The sequence below is a fragment of the Lissotriton vulgaris genome, chromosome 7 (assembly GCF_964263255.1).
Source record: "Lissotriton vulgaris chromosome 7, aLisVul1.2, whole genome shotgun sequence".
Lineage (NCBI taxonomy): Eukaryota > Metazoa > Chordata > Amphibia > Caudata > Salamandridae > Lissotriton > Lissotriton vulgaris.
Window position 1 is genome coordinate 1,726,961,791 of NC_141695.1, and position 27,073 is coordinate 1,726,988,863.

Sequence of the window (27,073 nt, forward strand, 5' to 3'; positions counted from 1 at the left end):
TATAGGTAGCTCAATATGAATCAGTGATACAGCACCAACACCCACCGACCACGCACACAACCTAGGTTTCATCCTCGACTCAACACTCTCCATGACCAAACAAGTCAACGCCGTCTTGTCCTCCTGCTTCAACACCCTCTGCATGCTCCGAAAGATCTACAGGTGGATCCCCACTGAAACAAGAAGAATGGTCACCCCGGTCCTCGTCAGCAGCAGGCTAGACTACGGAAAAGCCCTCTACGCAGGAGCCTCAGCCATACTCCAGAAATGACTACACCGCATACAGAACGCTTCTGCACGCATGATCCTCGACATCCCTCAATGCAGCCACATCACACCCCACCTGAGAGACCTGCACTGGCTTCCCGTCAACAAGAGAATCACCTTCAAACTCCTCACCCACGCACACAAAGAACTCCACAACACCGGACCGGCACACCTCAGACGACTCACCATCTACACCCGAACCGCCAGCTCCGCTCTGCCGACCTCGCCACTGTCCCCTGCATCCGAAGAGCGACCACCGGCGGCAGAACGTTCTCCCACCTCGCCGCCAAAACCTGGAACACCCTCCCCATCCTCCTACAGCAGACCCAGGACCTACTTACCTTCAGGAGGCTACTCCAGAACTGGCTATTCGAGTAGTAGCAGCACCCCTCCCCCAGCGCCTTGAGACCCTCACGGGTGAGTAGCGCGCTTTACAAATGTTATGACTGATTGATTGATTGATTTATGGCGTGGAAAGTAAAGAACTGACGTCGGTGCGCCATGGGGGTGCCAATATAGGTACCACGCCCGTCACGTTCGGAACGGAACCGAACACCACCACCTACCAGCACGCAGGGGTACTGCTCGGCAATCCTCCAGATTCAGTATGGCTCCTCGAGATATACTAAGGTAAGGAATCTGTGGCTAGAAGTCTCTATCAGATAGAATGCATGCCAGCTTTCTCAGATCTCATGGCCTGCCCTTGCTTACAAATCATACTCCTGCGCTCAGCATACATCAACAATTGAAATGCCCAATATGAAAGAATGGATACAGAGAAATCCAACCATTAAAGGGCCACACCACTTGTTGGTAAAAAATAAGATAACAGTTAAAGTAAAGGGAGCAAAATACTTAATCATCATGTTGCGCTTTGTAACTCGTCACTACTCCTGTGTCCACCACCAAGGATCAACCTGCTATTGCCCAAAAACACGCTGGGCCACAATTAAAGGAAGGACATTTGTGGGAAAGACCCCAACTTGATTTAACACTGTTTGATCAGAGCAAATAAAAATCAGTTAACTTCTTCCTAGGAGCCAATAAATTGCATTCTAAGTCCAACATGCATGAAGGATCCATCGGCTTCCCTGCTACTTCACATTTCCAGGCCTCGGCGAATCAGCGCCATTCAAGAATGTCTGCGTACAGAACAAGGTCATAAAAAGAAGAATTCATGCTAAAAACATTCTCCTACAGGGCCAATTTTTCAGGGAAAAAATGTTTTATTGGGGTTTTGCCATCACATTTCAGCACCTTAACATTACCATCCGATTGATCGTCATAAATAAACATCTGTGCGCGAAGTGGTTGGCAGAGGAATACTTCAAAACAATTATAAACGTAACCCCTCAACCCAATTCCGTTCCCTTCTCCCTAGAAGCTTGTGTGCAGTCCCTCATCCATAACATAGAGGCCTGCTAAACGTCAGCTTTGGTCACACTAATGGGCTTAGTATGTTATGTCATAGGGGGTGGCATAATTTACATTACATTCAGGTACCCAAGACATGTACATTCTCTAAATTCTGAGTAGAACAACTATAGAAAGTAGTTCCAGTCCATCTCAAAGGTCTCAGCTTTCCCCACTAGGGGCACAGTGGCAACCCCCTGCATACCCCAGAGTCAGTGTCTACCATGCCCGACTTCAGGGAGCCTAGTTTTATCCCAGTGTTGTGATTGTTTGTTGCGCCACACACAGCACCAACAAAATCCACCTTTCCCTGAAGACGGAATAACTGTTCATTGGGGAGAACCAACAAGGTATAAATAAGGAACCTATGTGTATTACTGTGTCGAACACTGAGTAAATGTCATCTAAAACTGCAGTCCAAAAGGTATCGAGCTTGGAGCAATGCCATAAAATCTGGACCAGTGTGCTCTACCTCACACTCTTGCCAGCCCTTTCTGACTTCTGTGCACCCCATCTCTGAAGCATAGATCGCCTGTAATATCAATATAACATCGCCTTGTCCGAGCGTGTATGTCCACCCATTCCTTCTCAGAAACCAATCTACCAAACTCAACCTCCTATTGTTTCTGACCCGGAGTATTTTGTTGAAGTGACCAGCAGTTCAATTAGTGTAGTGATAAGATGCTTATCGCCATTTTTGCTCAACAGCCATTTCTCAGATTTAGTAAGGAATTGAGAAATGAAAGACTTCACTATGGGTTGCAGAACCTGGTGCCAAATTCCCTCAGTTTCCAGAAAGTCATAGACTGTTTTCAAAAGCTCGAAGGCCCGTATGTCTTCCTCATTAAATCATTTCCCCATTCTAACCTAGCCTTTAGATTTACAAGTGCCCAAGCGTCCATTGCTGGCGAGAAGTTTTGGGTTACCAGCATTAGCATGTTGGTGATGGGAACTTGGAAACCCCCAGCTTAAAGTGACATCTTATTGCAGCTTTATTGAGAAAAGGCTGGAAGAATCAGACTCTAGATGTTATGGTATGTGCGCCAAAGGCTCAGGGATTTATCCTCTTGCCTTTTTTTTTACTGAAAAGGTTATACGAGGCGGATGACGATAAAAAGGTTCAGAGTTAAACTCCACACTTTAATATATTCTTACATATATGTCTACTGTAGTATTTCATTGAATAATCTTTAGCCGATTTTAATTTTACCTGGTTAGCTTGAAGGTATTGGTGTATAGTTGTGTCTGTGCTAAATAAAAGTAAAAAATAAAACAGGCCAGATTAGGTAACTGGACTTCTGATTGTGCAGGAGGCTTCTGTAATTATATCAAGTCTCATGAAAGAAATCTACCCAAAAAGTTGCCAACTTGGCGCTTAGTTTTAAGCAACATTGTGCAGGGTTAGAGGCTGCCAGCAGAATACCAATCTTGAGATATTTCTCAGTGCTACCCAATCGAACATATCTCAAGAGTATCTTGCTTTAAACATCATGTCCCAGCCAAGTTGAGATCTATTAGAATAAATATGCGACCCTAGTATTGCAGCCTTGTCTGAGCCTAGGTAGATGAAAAACGTATGCTGAACCTGAAGACACCAGGCCTCTGGAAAATGCCAGTTAAGGAGAGACTAATCTTCTTATAGGGAACTTGGAAGGATTTCACTGACAGGCCTGTGGTGCCAAAAAAAGGCGGTAGGAGTGGAGGCTAGATGTCAGAAATCAGAGAGCAGAAAAAGACTGGAATATGGGGAAACAGAGCCTTTGCACTCAAGGTTTGAATCTTCCATATATGCAAGCATTCTTCAATAAAGAGTCAGGATTCCTGGACATGGTACCTGGGCAGTTGGGATACTACAGATGAGGTGGAACATGGTTGATGATTCCAAAACTACCCACACCCACGATCCCCAACAGGTCAATTGTAGTTTGTGGTCCCCAAACTGTGCACTGTTTGAATAGCCTGAGTACAAGGTCACCTTGGACGATTCCCTGATCATGCATATTTCACAGTGCATTTCAACCTCCCCAGTCTGCAAGAATTAAAGATCTTATTTTAATCAAAGTGTGGGCCATCACATACCTTCTTGGCGGTTGCAACTTTGTGTTTCCCTGGAGAGGAGTCGGAGATCAGTGAGGTGCTCAGTGACTGGTGCCGGACAGTCTTCTTCAGTTTGCGTCTCTCCAGCTCCACCTGTAAGGCAGAGTAAACCATGAGCCATGTGATATGATTGACATTATGTCTCTGAACAAGCATCTGCCAAAAACACTTCTATCTCTTTGTAGACTGATGACATCTGTACGAATGAGAATGTGTATTCGTGGCCTTCTGCCTAGGACACAGGTGACGCCCAGTCTCCTGGTAAGGAAAGCAAAAAACGGGATGCAGCTGTTAACGGAGTGGCTGAATTGGTGGGTACCCTACGGGGCATAGGCAACTCCGCTGCACTTATCTCCTGCTAGACAGGGCCCAGTTGGAAAAAATGCAGGATTTAGTCAAACATTTCCCTGAAGAGTTCAGAAAGAGGTGGGAGGAGATAGTGTCCGAAGGCATGACTATCTCTAATGCCACCATCCGTTGTGCGCTGGATGCCGTGGAAACAGTTGCCTGAAGGGGAGTGTTAACACCAGTGCCTGGAATAGATGCCATGCCTGGTTCTTCATCTCAGGGTTTGAGACGTAAGTCCAACAGCATCGCCTCTGAAGTCGCCAAATCCATGGGTGCCCTTCAAACCCATGCGTCCTAAGTCTCCTTTGAGAAGCAGCAGTCTCTAGGAGGCAGAAAGGCCACCTCCCCTGATCCCACCTATTTTACCAGAGGCAGCAGTAGTTTTTCCACTAGTAAGCAGGCGCAGGGTACACCATGGGTGTCTCGAGGGGCAATAACAACAACGACAGGGGGAGAGATGACTCCGGGCATAGGAGCCTCCACCTTTCCCCGATCACACATCATCTGTAAGGGGAAACTGCATGCTTTCCATTCTCGTGGTAAGGTAATCACATCAGATCAATGGGTACTACCGATGGTTCGCTACTGCTAATGCCTAGAAATTCTCAACTCCTCCCAAGAGCCCACCATGTACACATACCCTCAGCGGAGAGCATCTCAGTGTTCTAGAGTAAGAGGGCCAACCGCTCCTCCACAAAGGAGCCATAGAAAAAGTGCCGCTCACCACCGGGGCCAGGATGTCTACTCTCTTTACTTCCTCATCCCCAAGAAGGCCGGCACCTTCAGGCCAATCTTCGACCCCCAGCACCTCAATCCAGGTTTCCCCTATTTCGATTGATTGGCTGATCAAGAGTGCAGGCAAGGAGCAATGCGTAACCCACACCCAAGCTGCAATATCCCTACTTCACGGCGTAGGATTCACCTTAAATGCCACCAAGTCTCACCTACAACCACTCCCAGTTCATCCCTTCCTTGGTCCGTAATCAATCCTTTGACAAGCAAAGTGTACCCCAGCTAGCAGAAGGTGCTGACTTTCCAGGAACCTTTTTTTAGTCCAATCGTCAACTCACTGGCATTCCTTTCATGTGTCTTCCAGAGATGATGGCATCCTGCATCGCCACAGTACCCCATACCCGGCTCCACAAGTGCCTTTTGCAGGAATGCCTTTTGGCCCAATGGTCAGAAGGATTAGTTACTTACCTGTAATCCTAGTTCTCTTCCAGGGGTATACTCATCAAAGTCATAAGCACTGAATAGTCCCGCCCTCATGCGGGACCCCGGAGCAATAGCCAATAATATGCATGTATCTACATATATAAATATATATATACATAAATACGCATAAAATAACTATATATATATATATATATATATATATATATATATATATATATATATATATATATATAGATAATATGCATATACATATGCAGCCCAATATAATCATACTAGGCTAAATAAAACTGCCCCCAATTGCCTGTAAAATCTTTACATTTGTTAAATAAAGACATATAAATTACATTATATGAAAATGCAAAGAAGAAAGCACTGCCTTTGTTGTCTTTGAAACACACAACCTTTATTTTCAAAGGTAAAAACAGGCAGGATCATAGAGGCAGCTTTAGCCTAGATAGGCTGCATTGTAACAACAGAAAATCTGACGCCGTGCCTTTAAGACCTCTGTGAGCCTCCAGGCTCCCATAATGCACCACAGGTGACAGTTAGGTCAGTTCTTTTGGACGGTGTATAACAGTGTGATAATATCATGGGTGGTAACATGTAAAATAGCCAGTTCTGGTATCCGCCCGGGGAGGAGGGTGGGTGTGCTTATGACTTTGATGAGTATACCCCTGGAAGAGAACTAGGATTACAGGTAAGTAACTAATCCTTCTCTTCCAGGGGATACTCATCAATAGTCATAAGCACTGAATAGAGTAGCAAGCCCATCCCATACCCTGCGGATGAATACCAGACCCTCTAAGCAGTACACTACTATATGTATTACCCAAACAAATTCCTCAGGGGTGCCTGACCAACTTGGGCATCCGCCTGAGTATCAGAATCAAGGCAGTAATGGCGAGCAAAGGTGTGAACCGACCGCCACGTAGCTGCCTTACAAATTTCATGAACAGGAACATTTTAAAGCATTGCTATAGTAGCAGCCTTTCCTCTAGTGGAGTGCGCTCTCGGTCTACCCGGGAGCTGTTTCCCTGCCATCTGATAACATAACAAAATGCATGACACAATCCATCTAGAAATGGACCTCTTAGAAGCAGGCAAGCCCGTATTCAGAGGACCGTAGTTCACAAACAGATGATCAGTCTTTCTAACACTCTAAGTTTTATCAAGGTAAAACTTCAAAACTCTTTTCAAATCCAAAGAGTGCAGAGCTTTTTCAGCCGAAGAGCTCGGATTAGCAAAAAACGTAGGTAGTGTCACTGATTGGTTAATGTGAAAATCTGAGACTACCTTAGGAAGGAATCTTGGATGAGTCCGAAGCACCACTCTATTCGCATGGAAAACGAGATAGGGTTCTGTTGCATAGAAAGCCTGAATCTCGCTCACCCTGCGTGCAGAAGTGATAGCTACAAGGAAGGACACCTTCCACGACAGATGTTGAAGGGAGGCTTTATGTATAGGTTCGAATGGGGGACCTATCAATATAGACGAAACCACATTAAGCTCCCAAGGAGGTGAGGGAGCCCTCACGGGAGGATACACTTTCCTGAGACCCTCTAGAAAATCCTTCACAACTGGCATTTGAAAGAAAGAAACCTGATTAGGGGACTTTCGATATGCTGTTATTGCTGCCAGATGAACCTTAATAGAGGAATACTGTAAACCTGCTTTTGCCAAAGAAAGTAAGTATGGTAACAGTACCTGTTCCTGACCTCGAATCGGGTCATGACCCTCAGCAGCACACTACATGAAAAACCGCTTCCACTTGAAAGAATATGTTTTTCTTGTAGAAGCTCTCCTTGCCTCTCTTAAAATGTGCATACAGTCCTGTGAGAGGCCTAGATGACAATACTGGACGAACTCAGGAACCATACTGCTAGCTTCAGAGACGGCAGGTTGGGATGGAACACCCTGCCGTTCTCTCTCGTCAGCAGATCCGGACAGCAAGGAAGCCTCCTGTGCGGCACTTTGGATAGATGCAGGAGATCCGGGTACCACCATTGGCGAGGCCAATCCGGAGCCACCAGAATCATGTCTGTCTTGGACTTGTACAACTTCTTGATCACCAAGGGAATGAGTGGAATCGGTGGAAAAGCGTAGAGTAATATCTCTGACCAGTCTATCCATAGAGCATTCCCCTTGGATCCTCGTTCTGGGTACCTGGACGCGAAGACGCGGCATTTTGCGTTGTCGGCGTCCGCAAAGAGATCGATTTCTGGTGACCGACAGGTCTGACAGACATCTCTTATTACTTCGTCTTTTAAGACCCAGTCGCGTACTTCTGCGAAGTGTCTGCTTAGGTCGTCTGCTTGGACGTTGAGGACACCGGGTAGATGGACAGCTGAAATTTTCATACCCAGAGCCAGAAGCCACTTCCAGATTGTTTGCGCTTCCAGCAACAGAGGTCTGGATCTCGTTCCGCCCTGCTTGTTCAGATATTACATTGTTGTTGTATTGTCCGTCTGAACAAGCAGGGAGGATGTCTTGAGCACAGGAAAGAAAGCCTTGAGAGCTAGATGGACAGCTCTGAGCTCCAACATGTTGATGTGATACAGCCTTTCTTTCTCTGACCACACTCCTTGAACTTGAAGGGACTCCAGATGGGCGCCCCATCCCTGCAGGGACGCATCTGTCACCAGCGATCGTCTGGGCATGTCCTCTTGAAAGGGCACTCCCACTACCACATGATTCCGCTGCATCCACCATCGAATGGAGATCCGAACCGATGGAGGTAGTGACAGTTTGTCTTCCCAACGGTTTGAAAACTTGGACCACTGATCCTCCAGCGACTGCTGCAGAGGTCTCATGTGCAGCCTGGCGTTTGGAACGAGGAAAATGCAAGACGCCATGGATCCTAGCAGAGACGAGATCTGTCTGGCCGTTGGTCGAAGAGTCTTTAACATTGTTTGACACTTGAGGAGAATGGAGGATAGTCTCTCCTCCGAAGGATACGCTTTTGCGTCCTTTGAATCCAGAAGTGCGCCCAGATAGTGTATCCTCTGCGTGGGATTGAGGACAGACTTTTTGAAGTTCACGTGTAGGCCTAGTCTCCGCAGCTGATGTAAACAGAACGTGAGATGTTGTTGAAGTAGAATCGTAGAGGCACTCTTTAGCAGCCAATCGTCTAGATGGGGATAGACGAAAATATGTCTTTTCCTTAGGAAAGCCGCTACGATCGCCATGCACTTTGAAAAGGTGCGAGGAGCTGACTTTAGCCGGAAGGGCAAGACTGCGAACTAGTAATGACTGGTTTGTATGCAGAACCTTAGAAATTTTCGATGCTTTGGGGCAATGGGGATGTGAAAATACGCATCTTGAAGATCTATGGAGCAAATCCAGTCCCTTTGATGCAGAAGTGGAATTATTTGATGTAACGCCAGCATTCTGAACTTTTCTGGCCGAATGAACTGATTGAGGCGCCTGATATCTAGTATGGGCCTGAACTCCTTGTTTCGACCTTTCTTTTGAACTAGAAAGTATCGGGAGTAAATGCCTTGCCGACGCTGTGCCCTCAGAACCTCCTCGATGGCTTTCTTTAGGAGTAATACAGACACCTCCTGCTTCAAAAGATGAAGTCGATGGAATACAGTCTTTTGAAGAAGAATGGAAGGAGGAGGAGACTTGAATCTGATTGCATATCCATTTTGCACAATATTCAGCACCCATTTGTCGTTTGTGATGTTTTTCCACTCCTCCAGGTACAAACGCACACTCCCCCCCCACCGGAGTGGTCAACGGGCTCAGGGGAAGCAAACACTCACTGTTTTTAGGTCTCGCCTTTTCCATTCCGAAGGAATGGGAAATGGCGAGAATTCAAGTGCTCAAAATACTCGTGAAACCACAGGTTTTTTCGTGCGGTTTTCTTCGAGTTCACGTGGCCACAGGCACGCGCACGGCCATCTGTTCCCCAGCTCCAGCACCTCCCCTCTCTCTCCCCGCCCACAGCCTTCCTTGGATTTCTCCTCCCCCTCACCAGCCAGCTTCCCCCAGGCCGTGTTCCCTCCCACCTTTCCTCCTCTCTGTCCACATCTTTGTTTCGGTTTCCTTCCTTAACACTAAACGCCATCGCTTGCATCCTGCATTAGAAGTCAACCACACAGGTACGCCTTTCAACTTTGCAGGATAACTCGGTTGTTTACGCTCCTGACCAGGCAATTGTAGGCCTCAGTTTTTAATCTGAGCTGGGTTGACTCCGCTTTTTATCCTTTCTAAAATTGATAAAACGTGTACCAGCAAGTAGAGTAATGGTGCCATCTTTTATTTGAACTCTTTGAGGCAAAGGAGTTTGTCCCGAGAGCTTTAAAAATGTCATTTTTGATGGAACTTTTTGCATCTGATGCACTGTGGCTATCTTTCCCTGATGCTAGTATGTGTTTTTCTGGAAGGCTCGAGCAGTCCTTTCCCTGTTGCCTATCCGCTTTCTTTCGTGTGTCCAGTACTGCGCTCTTGTCACAAAAATATTCCCATCCTCCTGATTCTAGCGCCTCGGGCCGTGTCCGATGCTAACCCCCATTAAGACGCGACACTCATGCCCACCCTGTAACGCGCCTCTGCCAGGAAGCGCGAGCCTGCCAGTAACAGGATGACACGTTCCTAACCCGCCGGCCCCTAATGGACGTCTTACCAATATCTGGACACGCTAAATGACCTAGGGGCTTCATTAAGAGCAGATACGATTTAATTAACATTGGAGATCAGTGATGGGCGCGCGCCCGGCAGTCCGTGTCTTCAGCCACTACTGCTAAGTGAAATGAAAGAAAGAGTAAACCTGCCGCGCGCTGTCCCAGCCTCTCCCACAGGCACGCGCACGGCCATCTGTTCCCCAGCTCCAGCACCTCCCCTCTCTCTCCCCGCCCACAGCCTTCCTTGGATTTCTCCACCCCCTCCACAGCCAGCTTCCCCCAGGCCGTGTTCCCTCCCACCTTTCCTCCTCTCTGTCCACATCTTTGTTTCTGTTTCCATCCTTAACACTAAACGCCATCGCTTGCATCCTGCATTAGAAGTCAACCACACAGGTACGCCTTTCAACTTTGCAGGATAAATCGGTTGTTTACGCTCCTGACCAGGCAATTGTAGGCCTCAGTTTTTAATCTGAGCTGGATTGACTCCGCTTTTTATCCTTTCTAAAATTGATAAAACGTGTACCAGCAAGTAGAGTAATGGTGCCATCTTTTATTTGAACTCTTTAGGCAAAGGAGTTTGTCCCGAGAGCTTTAAAAATGTCATTTTTGATGGAACTTTTTGCATCTGATGCACTGTGGCTTTCGTTCCCTGATGCTAGTATGTGTTTTTCTGTAAGGCTCGAGCAGTCCTTTCCCAGTTGCCTATCCGCTTTCTTCCGTGTGTCCAGTACTGCGCTCTTGTCACAAAAATATTCCCATCCTCCTGATTCTAGCGCCTCGGGCCGTGTCCGATGCTAACCCCCATTAAGACGCGACACTCATGCCCACCCTGTAACGCGCCTCTGCCGGGAAGCGCGAGCCTGCCAGTAACAGGATGACACGTTCCTAACCCGCTGGCCCCTAATGGACGTCTTACCAATATCTGGACACGCTAAATGACCTAGGGGCTTCATTAAGAGCAGATACGATTTAATTAACATTGGAGATCAGTGATGGGCGCGCGCTCGGCTGTCCGTGTCTTCAGCCACTACTGCTAAGTGAAATGAAAGAAAGAGTAAACCTGCCGCGCGCTTTCCCAGCCTCTCCCAGGAGACCTGCGGGGCTTCAGCAATGACGAAATAGACCTTATCAACTTGACGTTGAGTGCTATTGCATTTGGAGCCTTAACAACGTTTAATTTTATGTTCTACCTTTCATAGATTGGTCTGGCAGTAATTAAATACTGGTTATTCATGGTAAACGACGATGCCTTGTGCCGAGATGATTAGCATTGACAGCTAATCAGGCACTGGAGTAAACATTTGGGGGGTTCCTTCCTGTAATGGAGAACTCCTTGGTGTGCAGTTGTTTTTCTATACCACTAGTATAGTATGGACGGGCGTCTTCTAGCCCTGAACAGACCAGGGCTGTCTTCAAATATAAAATTCTATTTGTGCCAGAGTTGCATATATGCAGTAGTATTCTCACGTGATGGGTCAAAGTTGAAGATTCTGGACCTACTGGATCCAATGTGCAAGAATTGAAGCTCAAGGGCCCAACAAACATCACCATGGACCACATGTTTGACTCTAAGAAGATCGAAGCCTCAGAAACATGGATTCCAAAAGATACAGTTCAGCAGTGAACTGCGTTACCCAGATCAACAAGGGTACAAACAAGTCCATCTTTGCATCATCTTTACAAAGAGGACTTCTTCACGCCTCTTTGAACACTGTTCCTTGGAACCTGTGCCCGGGTCATTTTGCTGAGATATAGTCCTACTGCGGCCAATGCCCCATCATTCATGCAATCAGGCTTCTCATTGCATTCTCTATTGGACTTTGAGAGCAACACTTACTGCCACAGTCGGCTATCCTCGGATTACAAGTAGGACACATTGGACCTGGTTGTAAGGCGCTGTGAAATTGTGATTTCTGTGAAACCATCTACTTGGTTGCAGTTGCAATTGGTGCAATGTTCAAAGCAAACGTAATGCGTTACGTTAAGCAAGACAGGCTCAGGTTGATGTATAACAAGGTGCACCGAATGAAGTGCAGCCTGGGACGTCTGAGTAATATCTTAGTAGAACACTTCTGGATGTCTCATGAGATTGCTGTATGATGTTCCTTGTGGTGGTTGTGCATCAGGAGGACAGCTGGAGAATAGATTATGCACAGTTTTAGGGCATAGGTGTGCATTGTGGGGGCATGGGTGTGTAGTGGGGTATAGGTGTGTTGTGGGGACAGAATGTTTGAAGCTTTACTGCAAATGTCACAAAAAAATGTTAATATTTCACTTCTGTTCTTGGACTTTAGTCACTGAACATAATCTTCACAACAGTTATTTACAAAAGTTTAAGCTATTGCCATTAAAAATTACAATCACTTTTATTTAAGTATTAATTATTTTAAAAAATTAAAAGCCAATGTTAATTGTAATATCAATACATCTAAGTAAAGGCAATACAAAACATGTGACATTACAAATACTAAAAGTGTCACATATGCTAAATTTAAAAGTATTGGCATTGTAAATCACAAAACATAAATATAAAATGTCATTTACAAAACCAATAGCTCCAACTTTCCTACTGCGAGACCTATTGGCAACGCCAGTGCTGGTTGTTGTTGCTGCTTGTTTCCAGGAGCAGACTGTCTGGATATGCCGCCTCTTCCTCTACCATGACGACGCTGGGAGAACTGAGACCTTCCCTGATTTTGTTCTGACGACCATTGAGGGGTTTGAACCCTCTGCTGGCTCTGTCTCCGATCATAAGGACGGTATTTTTTCTTAAAGTTGTCCTTTCTCTTTTCGAGACCAACTGCTCTCACAGTGTCATGCTCCGTCTTCATTCGTGACATCTCATCATCAGCATGAGACCCAAAGAGCGATTTACCATTAAACGGCAGATTTAGAATTCGGTGTTGAGCTTCAGGTTTAAGACCCGTAAGCCTTAGCCAAGCTGAGCTCCTTGCACAAAGACCATGAGCATAGCCATGCGTAGACAGATCGGAAGCATCCGTAGCTGCGCTAATCACCTGATTAGCCACTAGCCCACCTTCATGAAGGATTTCCAGAAAATCATTCTTGCCTTCTTTGGGAATTTTTTCTGCAAACCGAGACAAGGAATCCTATAGTGCGCGGTCATAGCGACCCAATAAAGCGGAGGCGCTGGCGACCTTCATGTAGGAAGCAGAAGTGGCACACATTTTCTTCCCTACCGAATCCATAGTTCTGCTGTCTTTGTCCGGAGGAACAGAGGATGACGTCACTCCTGTCTGATTTTTACGTGCCGCTGAGACGATAACCGAATCAGGTTGTGGCTCAGATCTCAGAAATAATGGGTCGTTGTCCGGAGCCTTATACTTCTTTGCGATCCATGAAGGAACCGCTCCCAAAGATGCAGGAGTCAAGAACTTATGCTCAGCAGGCTCCAAAAGACCTGGGACCAGAGGAAGTAACGGTCTCGATGATAATTTTTGATGCAATGTTTCGAAGATAACCGTTGTCTTCGCAGTAGAGACAGGCATCCCTATATTAAGTTTCGCTGCTCCACGACAGAGAACTTCATTAGAAGTGATTACGTCATCAATCGGTGATATCCTACTTGGAGGAGTCGATGACGGCGTTGGTGAGTAATCCTTTTTTGGATCTGTAGACCTTGTCGAAGATCTCGCATCACGTCTCTTGGATGAACGGTGATGTGAAGACCTCGGAGAGGGTGAAGTCCGCCTCCTCACTGATGGAGACTTCCTCGGAGGGGTACGCTCACGCCTTCTCGGAGAATGGACCACTCGTATAAGAGGTGACCTTGATCTCTAAACAGGTCTTTTCGACACAGGAGACCTGGACTTAGATCTTGGAAGGTTGATTCTTCTTATCTTCCAGTCTCTGAGCTGTCCCAGCCATCGTGGAGAGATATTAGCCCCTGTAGGTGAAGGCGCTCTTGAGGGCTCTGGAGAGATTTGTACAATCTTCAGCCCAGGGGATGAAGAAGAACTCCCAGAAGACACCACAGTAACCTTAGATCGGTCTTTGGACACCGCTCTAGGTCTCTTAGCTGCAGGAGACGTCGACGACCGTCTCCTCGACGTCGATCTTTCCAACGGCGATCCTCTCGATGGCGACCTTCTCGACGACGATCTTCTCGGCAGCGACCGCCTCGATGGTGACCTCCTCGGCGGCGACCTCCTTGGCGTCGACTTTCTCGACGGCGATGATTTTCTCGGCGTCGTGTGCCTCGACGCCACATGACTTGGGCTCTTCGACGTCGAAACCTCCACTGCCCGGTTCGACGTCGACGTTATAGCGCCTCTCGACGGCGACCTTGACTGATCTTTCGAGCCTCTCGGCGGTGACCGTCGACGTCGATGAGACGACGTCGAGTCCCGTCCTCTCATAGTCGTAGAAGAGCCAGACTTGGATCGCCTACACTCACGATGCTTCTCACCTTGCATCGACGGCGAATTCTTCTTCGACGGCGACCTCGACGGATGCCGTGACGCTGATTGACGATTTTGAACATACAGGAACTTTAGAAGAAGATCTGTCCCTCGAAGTTGAAGGGGAACAATGTTTTCTCTTCTCCCCTCTTTCCTTACACTCTTTTTGCTGAGAAGAAGCTTTCCTGGAGTGAAAATCTTCTCTTCCACTCACGGTTTCTCCTCTGTTATGCAGGGACTGAAGCCTGCTCTTCTCTCTCTCAAAGTTCTGTTTGACAACTTGATGCAATGGTAGCAGAGTTCTGGCTTGTGTGTAGATGGAAGACAAGCCACACAGACCGAATGTGGGTCTGTCTTGGACATTTTTTTACCACAGGCCGGGCACTTAATAAATAAGGCCGGCATGGTGACTGGAAAAAAGGCCAAAAAAACACAAAAAATTGTTGAATTAGTCCGATAATGACTAAAGACGTCGAGTAAAGACGAAAAATTTGAAGAACTACCAGAAGAAAGTGAAAGAAATATCACCAACTGGCGAGCTCAATGCTCCAGGATCTTCACAGAAGGAGCCGGAAAAAAAGAACTGACCTAATTGTCACCTGTGGTGCATGATGGGAGCCTGGAGGCTCACAGAGGTCTTAAAGGCACGGCGCCAGATTTTCTGTTGTTACAATGCAGCCTATCTAGGCTAAAGCTGCCTCTATGATCCTGCCTGTTTTTACCTTTGAAAATAAAGGTTGTGTGTTTAAAAGACAACAAAGGAAGTGCTTTCTTCTTTGCATTTGAATTTGAATTGAATTTGAATTTAAAATTACTTTTAAAGCGCACGTTCGCCAGCGGCTTCATGGCGCTACAACAAACAGAAACAGGGTGGGCAAGCCCATACATGATAAATAATTCAGATTATGGGGGGAATAGTTTAATTAAAGGCTTTAGAAAACAAAAGGGTCTTGAGTTGCTTTCTGAACTGGGGGTAAAGAGTCAGGGTCCATATAATGTAATTTATATGTCTTTATTTAACAAATGTAAAGATTTTACAGGCAATTGGGGGAAGTTTTTTGAGCCTAGTATGATTATATTGGGCTGCATATGTATATGTATATGCATATTATCTATATATATATATATAGTTATTTTATGCATATTTATGTATATATATATATATATATATATATATATATATCGAGCAGTTCAATAAAAGAAAAATTTAAACTTTTGGAGAAAAAAAGCCGCGCAGAACAGAGCAAATGGTGGGAGGCGCGGTCATTGAAAATGTACTTAGATGTGAATAGAGTGCCACGTGGGCTCCGCATTCTTTTAGCGCCTACATACGATAAACCGAATCCTGCCCTAATGCGTGAATGGGCTGACTGCAACCTTGACAACTCCAAAAGACTCATGGTAATTCTAGTCAAACATGCTGAATTGGACAGAACCGAACTGTTGGAGGAAATTAATAAAATCAATGAAGAAATTGATGCTCTTAATGATGTGGATGAAGCGACCAAACTCAGAAAGGAAATGGGCATTAGATTAAAGAATTTGTATGTTTTACGATTTTTTTATGATGTCTTCCTCTTTTTTTAGAGACAAAACGGATTATGAAACAGGCCAAATCTTTACTTTCTCTAGAAAATATGAGGCTCTAAGGAAAAATAAACAAGCAAGTAAACAAGGAGCTATCACTACTACCAGCGCCAGGAAGCCGCTTGGCCGCAGTGCGCTTTAGAAATTTCTTTTTCATTTCATTTCATTTCATTACCACTAAGAAAACAATCCCCAACACTGATAAAAATGCCACTGTATCATCCATATCTGAGGATAGTTCCAATCCCGACAGTGACCAGGAGAAGGATGAACAGGCAAGGGCAGCAGGACCTAAAAACACACTAGACGAAGAGCTGGCCCTTTTTTGAGAGGACAGAAGACAAACCTTGCGCCCTCGGACAAGGCAACAACATTACGCCGCGCAAAAAACATCAAACGACGAGAGCGGAGGAAGGCAAACAAACACAGGCGCAAATTGGAAAAACAAAAACAAAAAGAGAGGGGGGTGGAACAAAAAATAATCACTCCCATGGATGTCGATAAAACCATTGTCAACCTCGCAGGCATTGAACTTAGTGAAAGAGAGAAAGAAATTCTAAGCCTGGGTTTAACCTACTGCCCAAAAAGAGATTTTAATTATGTAAATACGAGACTGGATGTCTACAAAAGTACGAGAAAACTCAAACTTAAAAAATATTTAACATTGAATAAATATGAAAATGCACATAAACCTTTGCCAACAAATGATGAAAACAGCGCCAGCCAGGCAACAGAGGCATTAATGGGAGAACTGGCGGAAATGTGGGGGTCGAGTACACCCCATGATAATGACCAAACTGTATCTTTGATTGGAACCGAAAGTCTTAATTTACCTGTGAATCAACAGATAAAGAAACCGTTAACCAGTTTCAGAGCTAAATCCACATATACTCCAATCATGCTTAAAGACTCGATAGACTTATTCCATGAACAAGTCACCAACCAACTAAAAGATCTGAACATCAGAATACACAGGGGCAGACATAAATATAACAAAGAAACAGCGGACTACAGAGCCCTTATCTCTAAACTACAGAGCAATCGAAATGTGATTATCAGAGCATCAGATAAGGGTGGAAACATTGTGTTGCTCCAAAGAGAAATGTATGTGAATGAAGCACTGCAACAATTGAATGACAGAATGTGTTACACCAGATTTTCCAGTACAGAACTCAAAAACATGTACCTAAATTGCAATAAAATGCTTTCTAAATGGAAATCAAGGGGCCTCATCACCAATCAGGAGCACAAATTCCTAAAAAATGACTATCCTGTGGTACCGACTATATATTTTTTGCCTAAGCTGCATAAAAATCCTACGAATCCCCCTGGACGACCCATAATTTCAGCGAGGAATAGCGTTTTAGAACACATGTCTCAGTATGTAGATTTTTTTCCTACAGGGGGAGGTTAAAAAGCTCCCATCATATGTCAGCGACACAAGCGATTTCTTGAATAAAATAAAAAATATTCAATGGCAGGAGAACTACATACTCATTGCTCTGGACGTCTGCTCACTGTATACCAGCATTGTACATCTAGATGGCCTCAATGCTCTTGACTACTATTTGCAAAGATCTTTACCTAATATGCCTGATCACAGAATGATGCTACTAGAAATGGTTAAAATGTGTCTTGATAACAACATCTTCATGTTTAACAATCTTATGTACAGGCAGTTGCGGGGTGTGGCCATGGGGGCCAGCTTCTCCCCCAGCTACGCATGTCTCCACATGGGCTGGTGGGAGGAGATGGTCCTCATGGTATCACACTCAACAACTATGCGGGCCCAGGTAATTACCTGGCTACGCTTCATTGATGATCTCTTTGTGATCTGGAAGGGGGATATGTTATCAGCTGAAAATTTTATCTCTGATCTTAATAACAACAATCTTAACCTCCAGTTCACAGCGACACTGAGCAAGTCGTCTATTACTTTCCTTGACACTGAGGTGTTTATAGAACATGGCAAACTAGAGACAAGACTACATCGCAAGGCAACAGCTGGTAATTCCACCTTACACGCCACCAGTTCCCACATTAAGCACCTCATAAATAGCATCCCTTATGGCGAGATGCTACGCCTCAAAAGGATACACAGTAGGCAGACTGATCTAGACTTGGCACAGAGGGAGAGCAAAGTAAGATTCTTAGCCAGGGGATATTCCCCTAAAATTGTAGATGCGGCAATTGTGAAAGCCAATCAGAAAGACACATCTCTTTTATTGGCGGGTAACTTATCTTTAACAACAGATTCTGAGGACACCGCCACAAAGAACTCTGAGTTCAGATTTATTGTACAGTACAATGCCCAACATAAGGAGATAGCTAAAATCATTAGCAAGAACTGGCCACTGGTGACCCAGTGATAGGGAGGGATCTCCCTAAAAGGCCCAGCATAACATACAGTAGAGGGCAGTCAATGAGGGATGAACTGGTCAAAACCAGTCCTGAGGTACTGGAAACATCAGCCTGGTACCAAACTCACACAGGATTCTATAATTGTAAAGTCTGTAAGGCATGCCAACAAGCCATTAACAAAAAGAGCTACCATTCCCCTTTTGATAGCAGGGAACATAAAATTACGAAACTATTAACATGTAAGACAGAATTTGCTATCTACGTGTTAATATGTCCCTGTAACCTGTTGTACGTTGGGAGCACTAAGCTCCCAGTACACAGAAGGATCCTGCAACATCTTCGAGCAATTGGGAATCAGGACAATACTTATCCTGTAGCGAGTCAAAACATAATTCCAGAAGTAGTGACCTCAAATATTATGTTATTGACTGTGTACAGGCCAGCAGGAGAGGTGGCAACAGAGAAGACAAATTACGCCGCCTCGAGACACAGTATATCATTGAACTGAATACAAAGCATCCCTCAGGCCTAAACATTACGGAAGATTTATATACTTGTCTATGATAAAGTATATACATAAAACGAATCTCCGTCAACACATAACCTACTTAAATGCTTCATGGGTCTTTTTTTAACACAGAGAAATATTTTAGATTATCTATGTTATTTGTACCTTTTTGTACCATATACATCAATTAGCCTGTGATTTTAACAATCTATTTATAGGAGGTTTTAGACATATTACCTGTATTCATTTATTTTTGGCTTTTATGAAAATAACCATTTTAAGGTGTTTATAGGGCTTTATATGAATTATGAATAGAATATTTTATTGTCTTATAATCACTGGGTCACTTGTTGTTAATGGCACAAATGGTTTTATATGAATAACATTATATTTTCTCTAGTACTGTACATATCGTTAATGTTATCACTGGTAGAACAATAAAAGCTGGGATTGTATCATGTATTTTACAGAGATCATACCTCTATACCCACAATGCAACATCGTTTCCTACCAGAGGTGAAGTTGTCCTCAGGAACTTGGCAGCTATTCAGTCTTGTTTGCACTAGCACTTTATAGTACTTTCCATGTCCTTGTAGTTTGCACATATTATATATATATATATATATATATATGTGGGGCTCCACATGTGTACGTGTTTTAACAACATGTTCCTTATTACTAAGGTACTACACCGGTATTATTGCAAAACGTTGAACATCAAAAAATATTGCACTTTAACCAATAATCAACTATGATTGTTTTTATCCTATTTCATGAATATTCTTTTGGTTAAACTCACATTTAAATCACTATCACCAAATGTTTATCACACATGTTTTTTGCTTATGTCTACAGACAGTTATTTAAACTTACAATGCTCAAATGTGTCTCACAAAACTATAGTCAAATGCAGTAGCAGATATCGAAATAACAATGTGAGTAGTCCTTAGGGATTCAACTCTTCCATTTCCATTGCATTTGTAGTTTGACTTACATTGGTAGACTGTATTTAAACGTGTGTCATGTGATCACCTGTGTCATGTGATCAAGCGCTCTGTGAAGCGCGAAACGCGTCGTGATGACTATGGGAACACCACTTGCTGAATAAATCACCAACTTGCACTAAATTTTGGGTTCGAGTCCGTTTTTGCAGCTGTTTGAAAAGCTCTGCGCTACATCGGATTATTCCTGAAAAAAATAAATATATATATATATATATATATATATATATATATATATATATATATATATATATATATTTTATTGGCTATTGCTCCGGGGTCCCGCACCTGGGCGGGACTATTCAGTGCTTGTGACTATTGATCTGTATCCCCTGGAAGAGAAGCAGAAGATCAGATCACTGGGAAGATCTAGTGTTGCTAAAGGGCAGTTCCAATCACTCTCTGCAGTGGTGGATCAGCAACAACAGGGCGCCTTTCAGACCCTGTTCAACTACCACAGATGTCACTCTCGCCGGCTGGGGAGAAAAATTTCGACCATATGATAATGTAGGGGGTCTGGACATATGCCTCAATCGCAAGGCCTTCCTTCAGGTCATTTGGACAAAGTAGTCCTGATCAAAAAAGATACCATGGCAGCACCAACTTTCTGCCTCCCCATACATCTTCTGGCTGAGTACCTTCTGGGAGTGGATGACAGCTTGGCAGACCTGCGCAGCAGGACGCATCAACAAGTCCACATCTCTAACACTTTTCCTGGTCACTCCCATGTGGGCCAGACAGCCCTGGTGATTGACATTTCTTGATGTTCATCAGCCCCAAAGGGAAGCTCCCCCAACAGGCTGGATCTTCTCACTGCAACCAAGGCCAGATGAGAGACAGACAGCTCAATCTAGTGACCTGGCACCTGAGGTCTTAAAGTTTGGCTACCTATGCCTCCTGCAGGAGTACATTGACGGGAATATTGTAGAAGTACAACGCGGGCCTGCTATGATGCAAAATAGAAGAGGTACCTCCATTATTGCATCGCTAATCATCTGAACCATCTTGAACCCACATACAGGACATCATCTACAATCTTCTTCATCGGCAAACGTCAGGCCTCATCTACACGTCTATTTAACGGCATTTATTCACTATTGCCACTTATATGCAACACAGGGAACATTCCTCCCTCTTTTGAAGTGGAGTAATCAAGGCCTCCAAGGAGGGTCTCCAGAGGGTCATCCCCCCCACAGTTCATATCCGCCCCAATATGGAACATCAAAGTGATTCTTACCAGACTCATGGATTCCTCCCCTAGCATTCTTTCTCCTGGCAATTCGTCTCCTGAAAAGTAGCTTTCTTTAAACCCATTAACCTATCTCAGGCGCATCAGTGAGCTCCAGGCTCTCGCACTCCAAGAACATTATTTCAAAGCCACAAGGACAGTGTCAGCCTCCAAACCAACCCAAAGTTCCTCCCCAAAGTGGTTTCCTTGATCCACCTCAACCAAATGACAGAACTGTCAAGTCTCCCCCCCCCCCAAGCAAGGCTCATTAGCAGAAAGAGCCCATCACTTGTATTTTATTAACATTTACAAGCCCTTCTGCAGTCCAATCAGCTATTTATAGCATTCATGAAAACTCACAAAGGCCAACCTATTCCCAAGGCCGTAATCCTCAATGGACAGTCAAATTCATCCAAACCTGCTACCATGCAACTAAAACAACACTCCTTGCTACCCTCATGTCACACTACAAACACTAGAAATCAGCTCCAATGGCCTTTTTCAGTAACATCCAATAGCTGACATATGTAAAGCAGTCACCTGGACAACCCCACACACTTTCTCTAAGCACTGTTGTGAGGACTTCTTCGCCCGCCAGCAGCATCATCCACACGCAAGCCACTGCTAACAGGGGGTACTGCTTTAAAGTCTACGCAGAGCAATTCTGACTATGACAAACAGCAGCACAAGCGATAGGAGTGCAGAGGGTAAGTAAATTCAGCTTTACCTCATCGCCTGCTATCTGTCTCTAAGAATGTGAGTTTGTTCCACTGTGAAAACTAATTAAAAAATGAGTAAGAGGACTGCTTGAATTAATCGAAGCCACTGATCAAAACTTTGGGTTGCATTTCAGGTCTATTGCCTATTGACCACTGTACCACTTCAGACATGGAGCAACCATATGCAATTCAGCCTCAGTCCGGCTCCAGCTAGAGCAGTCCAGTTCAAACTGCCAATTAACAGAGAACGTAACCTGGCAGTTAGGACTGGACCATTTGTAAAGACAAAGGACCAGGGATGATTTGGATATGACTGATCCCGGTCTGGAGTGACACAGTGAGCAAAAAAGCATTCAATTTTTTTTCTTTCTCAAAGAGATCCCCCTAATGAAAACAGGATACCCATACTTGAATTCTGTACTCGTTGTGCAACAAGGTTCAGGCTGCACATCACTGTTGAGGTCTACAAAGCGAAAACTGTTCTGGGGTCGCTTTTGTCCCTCTTGTGAGAGGGACATGAAGCCAAGTTCAGGCTTCACTGTTCCTACAGGGGCAAAACTAGGGCATATTTGCATAGAGCTGGTTCCTGCCTAGAGCGGCACATTGATCACAAAAAGACAATGCTGCTCAGAATAATTACAAGTGGTGGAGATTATTTCAAGCATTCCATCCACCATTTACTTTTCTCTGTAACTCGGTTTCGAACTATTCAGCCTTGCAGGGTGGTTAATCTTTTCTTCGTCAATCCCCTACCATTCCATCACATTCTGCACCAGTTACTGGTGTCTGTCAATTTCCTCCAATGAGGCACCAGATGAAAAAGAGTGGCTTCTAGCTGGGCTCTGCACTCCAAGATGTAATTGCAGCAGGACTATCAAGTCACATAAAACTAAGGAACACTTTAAGTTTAGCCAGTGAAAGGGTATTTGCAAAGACATTAGTCAACGGCAGCTGCTAACTGCGCCAACAATGATGTTTTACTGCAAATGGCACCCAAGATTTTGCAGTCTATGAGAGGTCAGTCTCCTTTCCCAGAGTGATGAAGCTCATCTTGGTTCTTGTAAACACTTCTTTCTGTAGTAGCAGGGCTGATGCCTCCGCCATTCTTCTTTTTCATCTATTGACAACCAGAGTGGGGCTGGGTCCATTTGTAGACAATATCTCTAAAAACCTTAATAGACAGTGTCTGTTAGGGAATAAGATGTCTTCATCGTCTGTAAACCTTAATAGAGGCAGATATGTGCTTTTTACTGAGAAACATCTCTAACACATGAGGCACACTTTACGATTTCCACATCTCCCTCAAGCCACTCCGCTTCATTCTACCGCCTGTTACTGTACATTGTGCCCAGAGTCTTACCCGCTGCAGCGTCTCCTTGAGCTGTACATTCACCATCTCCAAGCCACGTTTCTCATGTTCCAAGCTGGCCACAGCTCGCTGTAGGAGCTCCAGGCGTACGTGCAGGATCTCCTGCTTCTCATTATGCAGTGGTCTCGACATGTCCTCCCCCTTGTCCTAAGAAGCAAGAAAACACAAGCAGCTTGAAATTACTCTCTTTGTAAAGCTAGAACATTAGCAGTTCAGTGGTTACATATACAAATAGTGGCAGGAAATGGGGGTTGGGGCTAAATTAGGATCATAAAGTCCGTATGATAAATAGAAAAGTATTACTTATATACATTGGTAAAGTCTTACCGTGTTATGGTTAATGTTAATAAGAATAACAATTTCTCAGCAGAAAAACTTACAAATGAAATAAGCCACAAAACAGAATACTATCAATTATAGAAAGAATAACACACCTATAACAAAAGAAGACAATGTGACAGTGGTAGTTGGATATTTATTTCTATTTTTAATCCCATCTCTTTTGAGGTTTATGTCAATTCTAGATTGCAAACTGGGTGTATAATACACACTATAAACAAACAAGCAATTCATGACATGCATCTTTTTCAAGAATCTTTTCTTAATTTTGCAGTTACATTTCTACAATAGTTACGACCTAAGCAAAGAGGTTATACGTTGCAATTAAAGTGCTTTTCAGAATGTGTCCTTTGAAGGGGTTGAAATGTGGACTTTAGAGCTGTCAATTATTCTTCCTTGTAGAAGATCCCTTTCAGTAAAATAGAAGCTAGGCTATAGGAGTGTTAATTGGCACCTTGGGGTATGGCGCAGTAGAGTTCCCATGCAGAAATATGAAATCTGTTTGATGCTTGAGAAATAGTTCACAGCTGTGTGCTCAAGCCTTCCTTCCTGTAGCCTCATCTTGCACAGCCAGCAGAATAGCACCAAACCCTATTTGCCAGCTTTCCTACCTCTAGTGGGAAGCCTTCCTGTCTGTATGTTTTTGGCTTTCCTCCATAGCTGGATTCACATCTCTGGTGAGGAAAGGTTTCATAAATTCCTTCAGATCTCTTCTGTCCTCAAATGCCATCTAGCCTATTGCTCTCAGAATGAGAACCCTCTTCATATTTTCAATGTCTGCCCCCTGTAAAATTTGGTGAAACACTAGCCCTCCTGAAGCAGGAGTCTGCAAACTGGGTGGTGGGACACCAGGGGGGGGGGCTTAACTGATACGGGGGGAAGGCCGCCAGGCACTGGACAAAAGAAGCATCATGCCGATAGCAGTGCTTTGTTTTAACCTGAAAACAAATGATCAGCAGCATGCCACTCTATCATGGGACTTTTTTAAAAGGTTTAACATACCTCTAACGTTTAAAATAGTCTAGACATACTTTAACGTAGAAATAATTTGAATAGAATAATTTGAAAAATTTGGGGGTGGGACAATGATTCCTTTTTCCTCTGTGGGGGCGCAGCATTACAACGTTTAAAGACCACTGTCCTAATGGGTTTACTACAGCCAGAGCAAAAAGGCACCTACTAGATCTACGCTGAACATCTGCCAAAATGAGAGAGAAGACATCCCCAACTGTAATGTACTAACAAACAGACAGCAGATACTTTTGAGTTAAGTATCAAAATTAGCTCACTCCTCGTTCTATAAGAAAACAGGTTTTCTTTGTATATCGATCTATGCTATGAGCCTTCATCAGGTTTTGTACCCAATTTGTTCAGTTGGTACACTATCACATTTTCAGTTTAAAAAAAGATTAAATATGTGATGAAAGAGGGGTGTGAGGACCAGAGGGCTACATTTGACACTCTTTGCTCCAAATGGCGGGAACTATCGGCTGCTCCTTTCAGAGACTGAGTCTGATGGATTTAATGCTGTTAAAAGTGAGCTCCCCGTGCTACGACTGAAGCATTGTAAGGTAACGTGATATAACATAACCCCTTTTCACCCTATTGTAGATAAGACTACCATGGTAGATTAGACATCCCATTTCCCCAACCATTGTTTCACTTGTCCTCGTGGCCCTGCTTCAGCGGGTTGAAGTTCAGATAAGCATTTGGGAATATGAAATTGAAAGTTGTGATGGGGTTCAGTAGAAAAGTCATCTGGTGTATCAACGGCTGTTGCTTTAGTTGACGTGGAATTTTGTTTAGCTAAAGATTTTGGAGTATTCTTCCAGTTGATGTAAAGTCCTGTTGGTGTTTTTTTTAAACCTTGAGGGTTACACCTATTTGACAGCAGTCCCTGTAATGTCAGAATTTTCCACTAACATCGTCTTTCCAATTGGGGATTTAATAACGCCTTCCAAGGAATGGGGTCTCCGTTTGTAAATAGAGAATTTCTACACAAGCTTCTAAACATTGAAGGTGGTCCTGACTTTAAAAGTGGTCTTAACACCATAAGTAGTCTCATGTCAAAGGTGGTCTGGTGGTATATGTCTGAATGCTGTACAAGTCTTGCGTCGCATGGTGAGATGACAAGCAAGTGACCGGCAATCCCTTCTTTGAAGCCAGATTCTTTGACATAAACAAGGAATGGCAGGGACTACAATATTCTTGTTTTTTGCTTCTGATCTTCCAATTGGAGTTTCAGAAACCAGTAGAAACACTATGTTTAGAGCTGGAGGTATTTCTACTCACCACAGCCTGCCATCTTCATGGGCATGCACGAAAGCAGAACGTACTGAATTGTTCTATTAGGAATGCTAAAAAACAGAGGGTCCCAGTTCTCAATGATCCTTCACAAAGGCACAGAAAAACGATCTGAATATACAATTGTTAAATGCTGTGCAAGGTGAAAGAATGGAACTGCTGGTTCCCTCGAAGGAGCAGTGTTGTTTTTTCATCTTTTCCCAGCTCTCTAGTCCATTCCCTTCCATCTCTTTTATTAAATAAATTAAGTAGTAGAAGAAAAATCAACCACTCTTTTTTAACCACAGTTTACCTACATATGTGATGTTTTTGTGACTGTTTGCTGGGATCTAACATATAAACAGACAGAGAGATTCATTATTTGTGCCAAACATTGATAATCCCAGCAAAGAGTGAGGGAATGAGGACGAGAAAGGCACAGGTTGATTATGATTTTAGTTCACTTTCTATGGAAAATATTTTTTTATTGTGCTTATAAAGCTTTAAAAAACACAAATGAGTCCACATAAGGTTGATCTTGGAGAGATTTCCACAGATATTTAGGGATATATAACGATCAGGGTATGCAGTGACCATCAAGATGTTCACTCCATCTGTTTCCAGAGTTTTTCTCCTATCATCCAGTACTTCGGACCTGAATAAATGTTCTACATGAACAAATATTTAAGTCTGACAGCAAACATTGTAAGTGACAAGCATGGTTAGCTTTAGGTAGATCAAGTGTTAATTAGAGATTGCTGATCTATAATACCTGATGTGGGTACAGAAGTCTGCTGAGTGACCTATACAGTGATTTTAACATTGAAACCATTGCATAGGAATTGAATGAGCATTATTGGTAACATTACCCAAGAACTTCATATCTAAGTATATCCAAGAATCTTCATTGATGATGGGTTTAGAAGATTTTGCTTTGTCATCTGTGAGGTCACTGAAAAAATATCTTAATCTACGTGAGAAAGGCAGATGCTGAAAAATGGTTCATATCATTTTGTTCTTCAGTAAATGTATCTGTTCGACTCAAATCTATCTTTCCCTTCATATTTTTCGCCAACTCTCTCGCTCATGCTTTCGTGGAAGCTCAGGTTCTCCTAGCCATTTTGTCACTAACATGGTATTCGTTTACATCATGGGAGTCCAGCAGGTACAACACCAGCGTGCATAGTTGTTCTCTGATATTTCCCTCCACAGGGCAAATACTTCAATAAAGGGAGAGAAAACAGCATATGCCCGCTGGGCCCACCTAGGTTGATCACCCAGCTCAGTACACAACTTGAGAACTCGGCGTATGAAATTGCAACAATAGATCA

At 44.0% G+C, this 27,073-nt stretch overlaps 1 protein-coding gene across 1 annotated transcript in view; it reads right to left on the minus strand.

The window, feature by feature from the left end:
* The window catches only part of LOC147706462 (uncharacterized), a 265,480-nt gene that overhangs the window by 12,961 nt on the left and 225,446 nt on the right, over nt 1-27,073 (minus strand). Inside the window, exons 30-31 of the mRNA XM_086932975.1 lie at nt 23,112-23,267; nt 3,760-3,870 (exon numbers count right to left, since the gene is read on the minus strand). Of these exons, the coding sequence (XP_086789101.1) occupies nt 3,760-3,870; nt 23,112-23,267 (267 nt within the window). The remainder of the gene's footprint in view (nt 1-3,759; nt 3,871-23,111; nt 23,268-27,073) is intronic.